The sequence below is a fragment of the Rattus norvegicus genome, chromosome 18 (assembly GCF_021556685.1).
Source record: "Rattus norvegicus strain SHRSP/BbbUtx chromosome 18, alternate assembly SHRSP_T2T, whole genome shotgun sequence".
Lineage (NCBI taxonomy): Eukaryota > Metazoa > Chordata > Mammalia > Rodentia > Muridae > Rattus > Rattus norvegicus.
The window spans coordinates 76,057,673-76,069,816 of NC_141551.1; the positions used below are offsets into that span (position 1 = coordinate 76,057,673).

Below are 12,144 nucleotides of genomic sequence, written 5' to 3' on the forward strand. Positions count from 1 at the left end.
GAAAATCTACATATAAGAAAATTGCAGAGAACTCCGCATGAGGTCGGGGAACTCTGAAAGAAAGCTGCACTCACGCCTATTTCCTGTGTTGAAGGGGATGTGGTAAAAGTGTCAGTAGGACACATTGAAATTTATTTAAAGTGTTTTTGGGTGTGTGGTTTTCTGTGGCATATGTGCACCCCGAGGCAGAAGGGGATACGTGTGCCCTGTTCTATCACTCTCTGTCTCATTCCTTGGAGATGGGGTCTTGCATCCGATAATACCAGTGACCCTCTCATGGCTGCCCCTCACAGGCGTGCATTAAAGGCACTCAGGGCCACACCTAGCTTTTTATGTGGGTGTGGGGGAGTTAATAGGAGGATTAGAATTCGGGTCTTTAAGTCCCCACAGCAAATGCTCTTAGGCAATATGTCATCTCCCAAGGTGCTAAAACATTTTTCTTTTTTACAACTTCTTGTGAATCCAAGCTTACTTTAAAATAGAAAGGGAAGAGACAACATAAAATCTTGTTTTGCACACACACACACACACACACAGACACACACACACACACCCCACACACACCACACACCACACACACACACACACACACACCACACACACACACCCCACACACACCACATACACACACACACCCCACACACCACACACACACACACCCCACACACCACACACACACACACCCCACACACCACACACACACACACACACACACACACACACACAGCATGAAATCACACATCCTACCAGACCTAGGCACAGCGCAGACGGTTCTAGACTCTTCTGGAAAAGGTCAACGGGGATCAGACCTGCATGGAATGGGTCAGCTGTGGCAATGGCATCGTGCAGGAAAATGCTAAGTACTTCTACTTTCTCACGGGGCTCTCTGTAGCATGTAGTCTACTCTTAGAGCAAATAATCACAGCATGGCGTGGGACAAAAACCACAAAAGCCAGGTGTGGAGAAGTGGACACGCAGAAATGAGGGTCCCTATATCTTCACACGGGGCACAGCCCAGCCACGGCGCATAGCACACATGACAGCAGGAGCACTAAATGATGAGCTAGCGGAGGAGAAACTTCAGAGTCACGAAGACACTGTTGTCGTTTGAATGGGAAATGCCCCTGACAGGCTCAAACACTAGCACTCCAGCTGGGGGCGCTGTTGATGAAGGTTGTAGAGCCCTCGGGAGGTGGAGTCTTGCTGGAGGAAACAGCTTGACGTGGGTGGGCTTTGGGGTTTGATAATCTGGCCCCGCTTCCTGCCCACTCTCTGCTTCCCGATCTACTGATCTGTGACGTAAGAAGGAGTCACAGCTGTGCGCTCCAGCCACCACACCTCCTGCCAGGACATCCATTGTAGGACATCCTTCTTGTGCTGTAAGGGAAGACAGAACCTTCTTTTTCAAAAACCTGCCTCTTTTCAGTTGCTTGATCACAGCCAAAGAAGAGTGACTAATAGAGAGACTCAAAAGAAGGTGGGAAAGAGGGAAGGGTAATGGGCGAAAAGAATCAAGACTATATAATTAAGTCTAGTCACGCGGATAACTGTATTAAGTACAGTAGCTTAACTACCCTGTTTCAGAGGAAGAGAAAGTGAAATTACATAAAAAAAAAAAGCACGAAGACCAAGTCCCACGCCTGTAAACATATTTTGCTTAATAAGATGTCAAAGGGTTAAAAGTTCAACCGTGAATACATAAATGTATACCTTGCTACGCTAATCAAAAGGTTAATGAGACCACAGAAGGAGAATTCACAGTGGTTCCAGGGACAAGGGACGGTGACCTCGCAGGAATGAAGGCATCGATTAGCGTGGAGCTCATATCAACTCTAAACAAACTAAACAGCAAACCAATGGAGTTTCAAACACATGATATATAAGTTTCAGGAGAAATAAGTAAGCCCGTATTACGAAGGTAAGCACTTTTTGATTATCTTACCAAGTGTTGAGAATCTTACCAAGATAACCTATGCTCTGCACTGTAAAATAAGCCTCAGGGACTATCAAAACTAAACATTGCATAAACGACGTTCGGCAATCTGGAGAAACTTTAAACATTTGAAGAAGTAGGTACACGTTCCGTAGGTTAAAGGAGTCAAGGTGAAATTAGAGATGACTTTGGATTTCATGAGGTGGAAGTACATTTAGTGAGTCATGGGGAAGGAAGGCTTGAGGGAAAACCACAATACCATAATCCTACACCGGCAAAGGTCTCAGACCTGTGACCCCAGCTCCTATCTTTAGAAAGTCCATGTTCTAATTTCTTCTTTGTTACTGGGATAAAACACTGACCTAAAGCAGCTTAGGGGCAGAAAGGGTTTATTTCAGTGTACAGGATACAGTTCATTGAGGGGAACTGTGGGGCAGGAACTCAAGGCAGAAACTCTGAAATGTAGCTCATTGGCTCACTGGCAGACCCGGGCTTTTCTTTTACACACTGGGACTACCGCCTAGGTAATGGCGCCGCCCACAGTGGGCTGGTCCCTGTAGCAGTTGACAATGGAGACAAATCCCTACTGATTGTAGGAAATGGGAATAAAATGAAAGAGAATGAATGAAACTGGAAGTTGTAAGGATACAATGTCCTGCATCTTGGTGAGCTGAGTGAGGGCAAAGTCAGAACAGGCATAGCCAAGGAGAAGAGTGGAAACAGAGTCATGACCGGCAGCAGGTAACGAAAGCATAGCATCCACTTCCTGAACAATGCCTTCCTCTAACAAAGGAAGCCTTGGTTTGAGGGTCTGTGCTTGCTCATGAGGGAGAGCAGCACATTCGGTTTAAGGCAATAGTTCCAGGAGAAGGAGGGTGGGCAGAGATACGTGGGAGCATGCTAGGCTCCTTTTCCCCTAAAGGACATTCTAAAGGTACACTAATGATAAAGGACATTTCCCCTAAGAGCATCGCTCACTTAGCTCCTGACAGCTTTCTTCACGACATCCACAAAATTTAACCTGTAGTCCTGTTGGTCAGGGAAAATAAACAAAACAAATGGTCAAGATCCATGGTTTAAGAGAGGTCCCGGCTGTGGGTTCTCGTAGCACACTTTATGACAATAAGGTCTACAACTTACATGACATGAACAGATGCCCCAAAGGTCAGAAACTACCAATGTAAAAACTTTCAAAAACTAAGGGCTGGGCAGACATCGCACTGGGTCCAAGAGCTTGCTAAACAAGCATGAGGGCATGAACTCGAATCCACAGAAGCTAGGTAAAAAGTCAGGCACAGTCGAGCACAGTCAGGCAGGCCTGTAGGCCCAGTGCTCTGTGTGTGTGTGTGTATGTGTGTGTGTGTGTGTGTGTGTGTGTGTGTGTGTGTGTGTGTGTGGTGTTGCTGGAGCTTGCTGGCTGCCAGTAGGATTCCAGGTTCAGTGAGAGAGCCTGTCTCGAGGGAACAAAGTGGAGAGGGCTTGAGTAGGACGCCTAGGGCCCTCCTCTGCTCCGTGTGTACATGGGTGTGTGCATGTCTGCACATTCTAGGCACACACCGCACACACGTACCCCAACCAAACAACAACAAACCCCACAAATAGCAACACGACACTGTAACCACTAAGATAACTGAGTTTGTATTGCAAATCCTCCCACAAAGGGAACCTCAGACATGGTTGGTTTTGCTGAGGCATTCCACTGAACTCCATTTAACTTTCAGGGCCTGTGGGCCTGTGGGTGCGTGCGTGTGTGCATGCGTGCGTGTGTGCATGTGTGAGTGTGTGATCAGTTTCAGTAGTGATGCTACAACCAGACAAAGGCCTTAGAAGAGAAGCAAGTGGCTTCTGCCAGAAGCGAAAGGCCACGGTGCAGGCTCAGATTGTGTCCAACCACTGAAAAGCCGAGGTGCAAGGATTCTCCGCTCTCCAGTCTTTACCTGGGGTGTGTTGTTTCCCTGTACCCTCTGCCAGTTTAGATCTTAAAGGGAGAGCGGATGAGAGGCCGTGGAGAGTAGAGAGGAGTGAAGAAAGGAGATGGGCGTGGGAAGAAGGCTCCAGCATGACTGGACACTCAGAGACGCTGGGGTGCACACAGTTCCCAAGGAGGACTGCCCTTGTTCTCAGGGGGAGCCTAACCTAAAAGATACCACAGTGAAACTTTACGTGAATGGAGGTGGCGAACAGCCACCTCTCACGAAGCATACAGCATCTCAGTTCAGCTTTCTTTTGAATTGGACTTGACCTGAAAAGTGAAAAGGAGCACACCAGCCTTCGTTTGCTGGGGTGTGACGCTTGCTGAGTGCATGGGAGGACCTGGCAATAAGCTTTGTAGATGGGATCCTCCACTTCAGAGACTAGGCAATGCAGGTTTGGGGTGTGCCGTTAGAATTATGGGTGCTGGACGCCTGGGAAGAACACAGTGCTGGGATCCCTCAGACACCCAGCTGGATGCTCTACCCCGGCTGCTGGACATCAAGCTAAACAGCCTGGATCTTGGTCAAGGTTTACAAGTGTTTCCTTTGTCACTTGAAAAATCACAAATCACAGAGAGGGAGGTTTTTTTTTGCAAGGGAATTCTGTCCTTTCCCTATAGGCAGGGACGCTAAAGGCTTGTCAAGAAGCCTTGGGTATAAAGGGAAGTGGAGTTAGTCACTTGAAGAGTCAGGGCATGTGAGCTACAGTGAGGTGAGGGGAGCCCCAGGAACAGGAGGGCCACAAGAGGCCTCAGGCAGGTGATGTCTTTAGCTGGGACTGAGAGGAGAGGAGGAAGCTCGGGCTTGGTGAGCACAGAGGCCCCGGGTGGTCTTGGTCAGTTCCTCAGCGGTCATTCATGGTCACATTAGAGTCCTGGGAGCAGGTCGTCACTTCTGTCCTATGCAGAGATGAACATGACTGGGTGGTCCCGGATGTGTCTCGGGGCAAGTGCCACATTGGGGTTGTGACATGTCACTCCACTCTCCTTGTGGTGGCTGTGCTGGGGACCCTGGCTCAAGACACATCCTGGGTCACTAAGTTCATCTACACCGCTGTGTGGAATCGTTGCTCATCGTGACTTCCATGAGGTCGATCTGCTTCTTGTCGTGCCTCTCCGCTCCTTGACAGCCTGTTCTCAGAAACCCATCTGGCAAACACCATTGCTGCTCCTCTAACAGGTCCCCAGTCCCAGAGGACAAAGCCTACCCTTTGTCACAGCACACAACGCCCTGCAAGTCTGTCGCCTCTCTGCCTACATGAAGCATTCACCTCAAAAGTTAATGACTCCATAAGACAACCCTTACTGGGTAGAGGGTGGGGCTTGGTGGGGCCAGGTGATCCCTGATGTCTTGTGTCCACTAGGGAGGTCCAACCGTGGGCAGGAAACCTCACGCTTACTCACTAGACCACACTCCACCTCCTTCCTCTTGCTCACTTCTTGGCCATTATCAGACCCTCAGGAGTGTTCACCTTCAAATGGCCTTGTTTAGGACCCCACTTGTTCAGAGCACAGTGGCTGAGTCCTCCATGAGCACCCTCCATAACCATGGGAGGAAGCTGTCCCACCCTCCCTGAGTCTGGTATCTCTTGGGTGTATCTGGATCTTCAAGAGCTGACCCATTCCCAGGGAGTGGTAAGGGCCTTCAGGAGATAAGATTCGCCACAGTGGGGTTTCTTTTGGCTTCTCCTTCCCCACTAAGCACTCTGCCCCTGTGGGCGTCCATGCAGTCTCCTGACTCACCACTCCTCAGTTTCTGTGCATGAAGAAACGGAACTGGAAGAATCTCAAAGGCCACTAGTTAGATCTCTGCCCACAGCATTGCAAACAGCATCCAAGCATGGGGCAAAGAAAGCCAGACCCCAGAACCCACAGAGGGGTTAATGCCCAGGCTTCAGTGTGCATAGAGGGGCTGCGGGCACACCAGTCCACACTAAGGCTCCAGTGTCCACAGATGGTCTGTGGTCTCAGCACCCCACACCCTGGGCTCAATGTCCAAATGCGGGTTTGTGGGTGCAGCTACCCACATCCAACCCCCATTGTCTACACGAGGACAGTGGTTTATACTTTTACTTGGACCATACCCAAGGCAGCAACAGGGGCTGGAGCCACAGCTAGACTTGGTCCCTGGGAGTTCAGAGCTCCACTGTTGCCTCTGAAGGCAAATGTCTAGCAAGATAGAGAAAATCTTGGCAGCTGAGTGTCCCCACAGCCAACGGTCATGGGGTCACAATTCTCCTTTCTTCCAGCCAGTGGTCCCAAAGCTGGGATGAGTCTCATTAAGCACGGTATGGTGGCCTCTATCTGTGATAGGCAGTGTGGGTGTAGGGCATTTCTGGGAATTTGCAGGGGCCAGAGAATCTAGACAGTCTGCAAACTGACATCCAGGTCTCAAGGGTCACGTGGTGTGGGTAACGTCCTGGTCCTGAAGAAGTCTGTGATAGTGGAAGACTCGTGGCTGAGAGAGGTGTCTGGAAAGAAGGGGGTGGGAGCAGGTGGGGCTCAGCTTCTGATTAGGCTAGACCAGTTGACAGCATCAGGGGTGGGGGATGAGATGGCCTGATAGTGAGGCAGACAACCACAGTCCTGTGACTCACGTCAGCCTCAGAGAGTCCCGTTTGTGATTTCTTGTCTTTAGATAAAAGGATGGCTACCGGCCACGGCAGTGCTGGGGCTAGAAAGCAGCATCGCTTACTTCTGCACTTCGAGCTGTCAGACACAGAGTACAAGCAGCCAGTCTGAAAGCCCGCTCGCTGGTCACAGGGCTGAAAGGAGGTCAGACTGCTCTCAGGCGGAGTTGCTCTGAACCGCATGTGGCAAGTGTAAGGACTGGGTTTCCCCCCTTTGCCATCTCCGAAGTGGCTGTCATCTGAGGACATTTTCACTCCGGGCTTGCTCCCCCCTCCCCCAGCTCTGGAAGTCTTTACCACGGCCCTTCCCCCCACTGTGTTAGTTTATGTATGAAGTAGGAGTGTCACCAGGGGCTCAGCTGGCACCGTAGGAATGACTCACATAGCTCCTGTGGTCCCAGCTTCCCGGCAGAAGCTCTGGATGGGCCAGCTTCTGAGAGTCCTCGCAGGCAGGCTGAGGGCCTGCTCTCAGCTTCCGTCTCGGCAAACATTCAGTCATCCTTGACCTAACTTAATTTTTTTGGCATAAAGTATTATAAATATGATGTGCTTCATATGTGTAATTCCCAATTAGGTTAGTGAGCTAGGCCTGTCTCAGGGATGAATGATTTAAGGAGTCCTGTAAACTTGCACTCAGTTGCCGTGTGACCAGGGGCTCTGCTCCTCAGCGTCTGCCCCAGAGACGTGTGAACATTCACAATAGCAGTGTTCATGTGTGTGAGCATTCACAACAGCAGTACTCAGGTGTGTGAGCATTCACAACAGCAGGACTCAGGTGTGTGAGCATTCACAACAGCAGTACTCAGGTGTGTGAGCATTCACAACAGCAGGACTCAGGTGTGTGAGCATTTACAATATCTCTACACTCATGCATGTCCATGCCCCTCATAAACACACACACACACACACACACATACATGCACACACACAGAGACACACACACAGACACACACAGACACACACACATACACACATACATACACACACATAGTACATACATACACACATACATACACACATAATACATACATACACACATACACACATACATACACACATAATACATACATACACACATACACACATACATACACACATACATAGTACACACATACACATACATACACACATAATACATACGTATACACACATACACACATATATACACATACATACATACATACATACATACATACATACACACAGAGACACACACATGCACACACATGCACACATGGAGGGGGACTAAAAGAGTTCTTTTTAACCTCTGCCTCAGCTTCCTCCCTGAAGATCTATTATATAGACACTTCCAAATACAATTTATGCCCTCTATGGGGAACAAACTTGCAAATGCTTTATTAGCACCAAAAAGAGCCTACTCACAGTTACAGAGGCAAGCCGAAGGTTTCAGGGCTGTACTCCCGGGTGAGATCGGAAACCTCAGGGTGGCCTTGTCCATCAACAGGGAGTGATGAACTGTGGATCAACCTTGACTCCCAGGCCGGGAGACTCCAGGGCAGGCAGCCGGAACCCAAATATCTGGACTTTTGCACTTGATCGTGAGGACAAATTGTATGCTTAACAGAGTCTTTATCCCGAAGCCTCACGTCAGAAACGAAGCAGATATGGGGTTGCTCTGTGCTGCTGTATCTCTTTCTCGTATTCTAGAAATCTAAGGAAATCTACCTGTCCTTAAGGCTTCTGTGTGATTTTGGTCCCTGGGACAGACACTGTGGGAAGCCAGTGTCCAGCAGAGCATGCTCTAGAGGACCAAGTAATCCCGGGTGAGCAGAGGCCTCTCCTGACTTCTCCCTCCCCCTGAGAGTGAAAAGCTGTGTTCTGGGAGGTAGGCACACAGCCACCCTGGTGGTGTTCCTGCTGACCTGCTCAGCCTGCTTGCTACAAGGGAATCTAGGGACGCTAGAACATTTTCCCATTGGCCAAAATCAACCTAAAAGGTTCAAAAACTGTTAATGTTATTTACAGAAATACAGATCCCTGGCCAGAACTTGTCCATAATTTTGTGAATTTGTGTGCGTTTGGAGAGATAAAAATTTTACTGTCAGGATCGGGGAAAACGGGAATGTACAGCACATGCTGCTCCGGGACACTCCCAGCAACATCTGCCTTGCACAAAGCCACTATCCCCGAAGCCTAGCCGCGCCAGTCTCCAGAACAGCGGGAGAACGGGTAGCCTCAGAGTTGTTCTGCACACACACGAGTCTGTTGTTCCTTCGACCCAGAATCCCAGACCTGAGCCTCACCATTCATTCACCCACAGATCAAAGGCTCTTACTATACTAAGCTGCGGTCTCCTCTGTTGGGCAGGCTCCGTGAGCTGTGGCAAAGCCTATTTCAAATAAGGTAGCACCTGGCAGGTGAACACACGAGTGTTACTTTAGTTGTCTTACGGGCGGTTTCTCTAGTACTGTATGTCAACCTGTAAACCTCTTAGCAAAGGACACAGGGGGGGCGGGTTGGCATTGGAGTCCTGGAAAAGAATGTTTTGGAGGTCGGTAATCCCAACGGCAGTTCCACGTCTCCTTGATTGGGTAAGACTCTCGGTAGAGACAGTTTCTGACCAGAGCTTAAAGAAGGGTCTGTGTGAGGAAGAGAAGAGCAGTGGAGGAGCAAGTGGAGAGGGAAGGCCCTGGCTCTGTCGTCTGAAGCCCACACACACTCCTGCTAAAGCAACATGAGAGCATGTGGGTGGTCAGAGCCTCACCCAGAATCCCTCTCTGAGTGAAAGTATTTTGGCGTAAGCTGAAGTTCCTTCCCCACCTAGCCTGGATGAGCATTTTTTGAAGTGCTTTGTTTACAATGCCCCGAGAACACCACCAAACATCCACTCTCTCTCAGGAAGGGCAAGACGACGCACTTCTTCCTGTGTTTAGATGACACAGAAACACCCAGATCCATGTTGCAAAGCACTTGATACAGAGCCCTACATTCGTGTGCGACAAAGACAGAAGCAGAGTGACCCCGCAATCACTGTCACATGACTGTCCAGCAAAAAATAAATAAATAAATAAAAGAAAGAAAGAAAGAAAGAAAGAAAAAAATACTGTTTTATTAGCTCCATTCCCTAACTATGAAGATAGCTGACACAAATGTCAAACGCTTGCTTTCACATGACAGTCTACTAAGGATGGTTCATGCAACTCCATGATGCTTATAAACACGGGGTACATACAAGAAGCAGGCAGGCGGGAGGCAGCCTGCAGGCGGCCAGGTTCTGTGTGTGCGCGCGAGGCAGGCACGCCTCAGCTCTTCACAATCGTGTGAAAACGTTCGATATGGCTTTCGGACATTTGTCTGTTTTGGTGAGTTGGAAAAGGTAAGCCACCATCGTACAGACGGACATTTTGAAGATGCGTCTTCCTGCGGGGAGAGCTTTTCCTGTCGTTGAGTCCCCCCGTCTGTCTGTGAGTAACTGGAGGCTTCCACCCACAGGTGCAATTCAGGCTTGTTCCATAAGGGGGCATTAACTCCTAAGGCACCATCATTAAACATGTTTTAATTAAACCATGCTTTTTTTTTTTTTTTTATTTTGGTTATAAGAAATAATAGGTCACTGCTAGTTAACTGTAATAAGCAGCTGATTACACGAAGCCGACACCAGCCTGTCCGTTACCAGTAGCTAATCTGAAAACGCACAATCCACAGACTGCGTATAGAAACACCGTTTTTGGTAATTGTTTCCTTAGATGAAGCAGAGAGCTATAAGGCTGCTGTGAAGTAATCATCTCATAATCGGACAGATATATTACACTCCTTTTGTCGTGGTTACTCATAACCACTTTCGGATGCTGCCCTTTGGGAGCCGATGGGCATCTGGGCACAGCTCTAGAGTGCTCCGTAACTGCACGAGACAAGAAAAGGCCACCTGCCTGCCAGAGGTGACGGACCCTGGTGGAAGGTGATGGAAGGCAGGGTCTGGACTCCGAGGTGCACTCTCAAGGTGGATACTGGTTATTGCTAACACGGAAGTCCCCGCTGGGCACAGACTGGCCATCACCATCCCCGTCCTTGGACATCTATACATAAATATATGCCTATATGTACATGCATGCAAACACAGGCTCTGTCCTGTAGCGCAGGCAGGCAGGCTTTGTTCTGTCCGGGACCCTGTCTTGGGCTGTTCAACTTCCTTCACTATAGTGCAGCTGGATCAAGAACAAGAACCCCAGCATGCTATTACAGACAAACCTGTGGTTTCAGTCACACAGAGGAGGGGGCTGACTATGAAAGAGGTGCCAAGGTGGCAGGCTGGATGGCCTCTAGAGCGCACTGGATAACGCAGGCGAATTGTGTGGGACAGCCAGAAAAGTTAGAGATAAGCGGGAGGCCACAGCTCGTCAGAATCCAATCGATTAGTACAAAGGAGAGAGCCTCCCAAGGAAGTGTTCTTTAATAGCTTTGGCTCCTACGAATACTCTCGTGGTAGGAAATTCAGTGCACACTTCCATATGCCCTGGTGTGGTGGTTGGACTAAATAAGGCACTTCCAGTGTTTTAATCCAGTGGGCAGGAGGGTCAGGTTTGGGGTCATTCTGCCACACAGTGGGCCAGTGTCTGCCCCTGGCCTCACTGGCCAGCCCTTCTCTTTCCTTGAAATGGTGTTTCTTTCTAGAGGTGCAGTGGGCCCCTCTCCTGCTCCTCCGTCGTTTTGGAGAGCTGTTTCTTCAGACACAAGCTCCCCGCATTCGTTCGGTAAGTTGGGATTTTCTGAGTGGTACCAGATGTGGGTCCAGTTTATCTCATCAAAGTCTCGCTTGCTGAAGCGTGGTTGTCTGCACTGAGCCAGCTCCTCACGGCTTCTGCCAGCTCCAATGTGCTGAATTAGGAGTGGGGGATTGTGCTGGAGAGGTCGTTACGAATGATCTCATTTACTGCAAGAAAACGAGAGAAGAGAGTATTAGGGAAATGGTGCCTTACTGCCAACCTCCAAGTCAGTAGCAGGGGTGCCAACAACCACATTTCTAATGGGTTATATTCCGTCTGTGACGCTTAGATGCCGCAGAACGCCATCTCCGGGACAGGAGTCAACTCCAGGATGTTCCCTAAGTTTGTAAAACAAAACGTTGACACACCGTAACATCTGGACTGTGCTCAGCGGCCGGGGGGGGGGGGGGAGGTAGAGGGACCTACTATGGCCGAGGGCCTCCCTTTGTTTGGGGCATTTCATCTGTTTTTCTGAAGAGGGTCAAGTCACGCTGGCCCCCACAAGCCAGTGGTGGCCACTGTCAGTGTGTGATTTTTGGCAGACGGACAGGAAATGAGAGAAGTTAGGGAAGGCCATCGCCAGCAAACAGCACAACATCCCTCCCTCTCCACCCTGCCTCTCTGCCCAGCCACCTGATCCACAGGGAGATAGGAAATGTCACTGGGCTGGGCGGCTGTCACCACGTTCCATTTTTCTAACAGAGTTTGAAGGCAGGGCACCCACGCTGACGTCACGGAACCGCCTGGGCTTCCCTTCCCCATGGGCTGGAGCCCCCGCCTGTACCTAGATAAGCCCCTGGAGCTCACCCTCGGAGGCCCCAGCCTGTCTGAGGACGCTTCCTGGAGCCATCAGGGGGCGTGCGTTTCATCGCCACTCCCTTCCCT

At 49.7% G+C, this 12,144-nt stretch overlaps 1 protein-coding gene across 6 annotated transcripts in view; it reads right to left on the reverse strand.

Annotated features, from left to right (window-relative positions):
* Positions 1-9,581: 9,581 nt before the first annotated feature.
* The window catches only part of Nfatc1 (nuclear factor of activated T-cells 1), a 109,772-nt gene continuing 107,209 nt past the window's right edge, over positions 9,582-12,144 (reverse strand). For 4 of the 6 annotated variants that reach the window (XM_087591993.1, XM_087591995.1, XM_087591994.1 and 1 more), the window contains one exon: positions 9,586-11,426. In XM_087591993.1, the coding sequence (XP_087448119.1) occupies positions 11,377-11,426 (50 nt within the window). In that variant the 3' untranslated portion in view covers positions 9,586-11,376. 6 annotated transcript variants of the gene reach the window in all.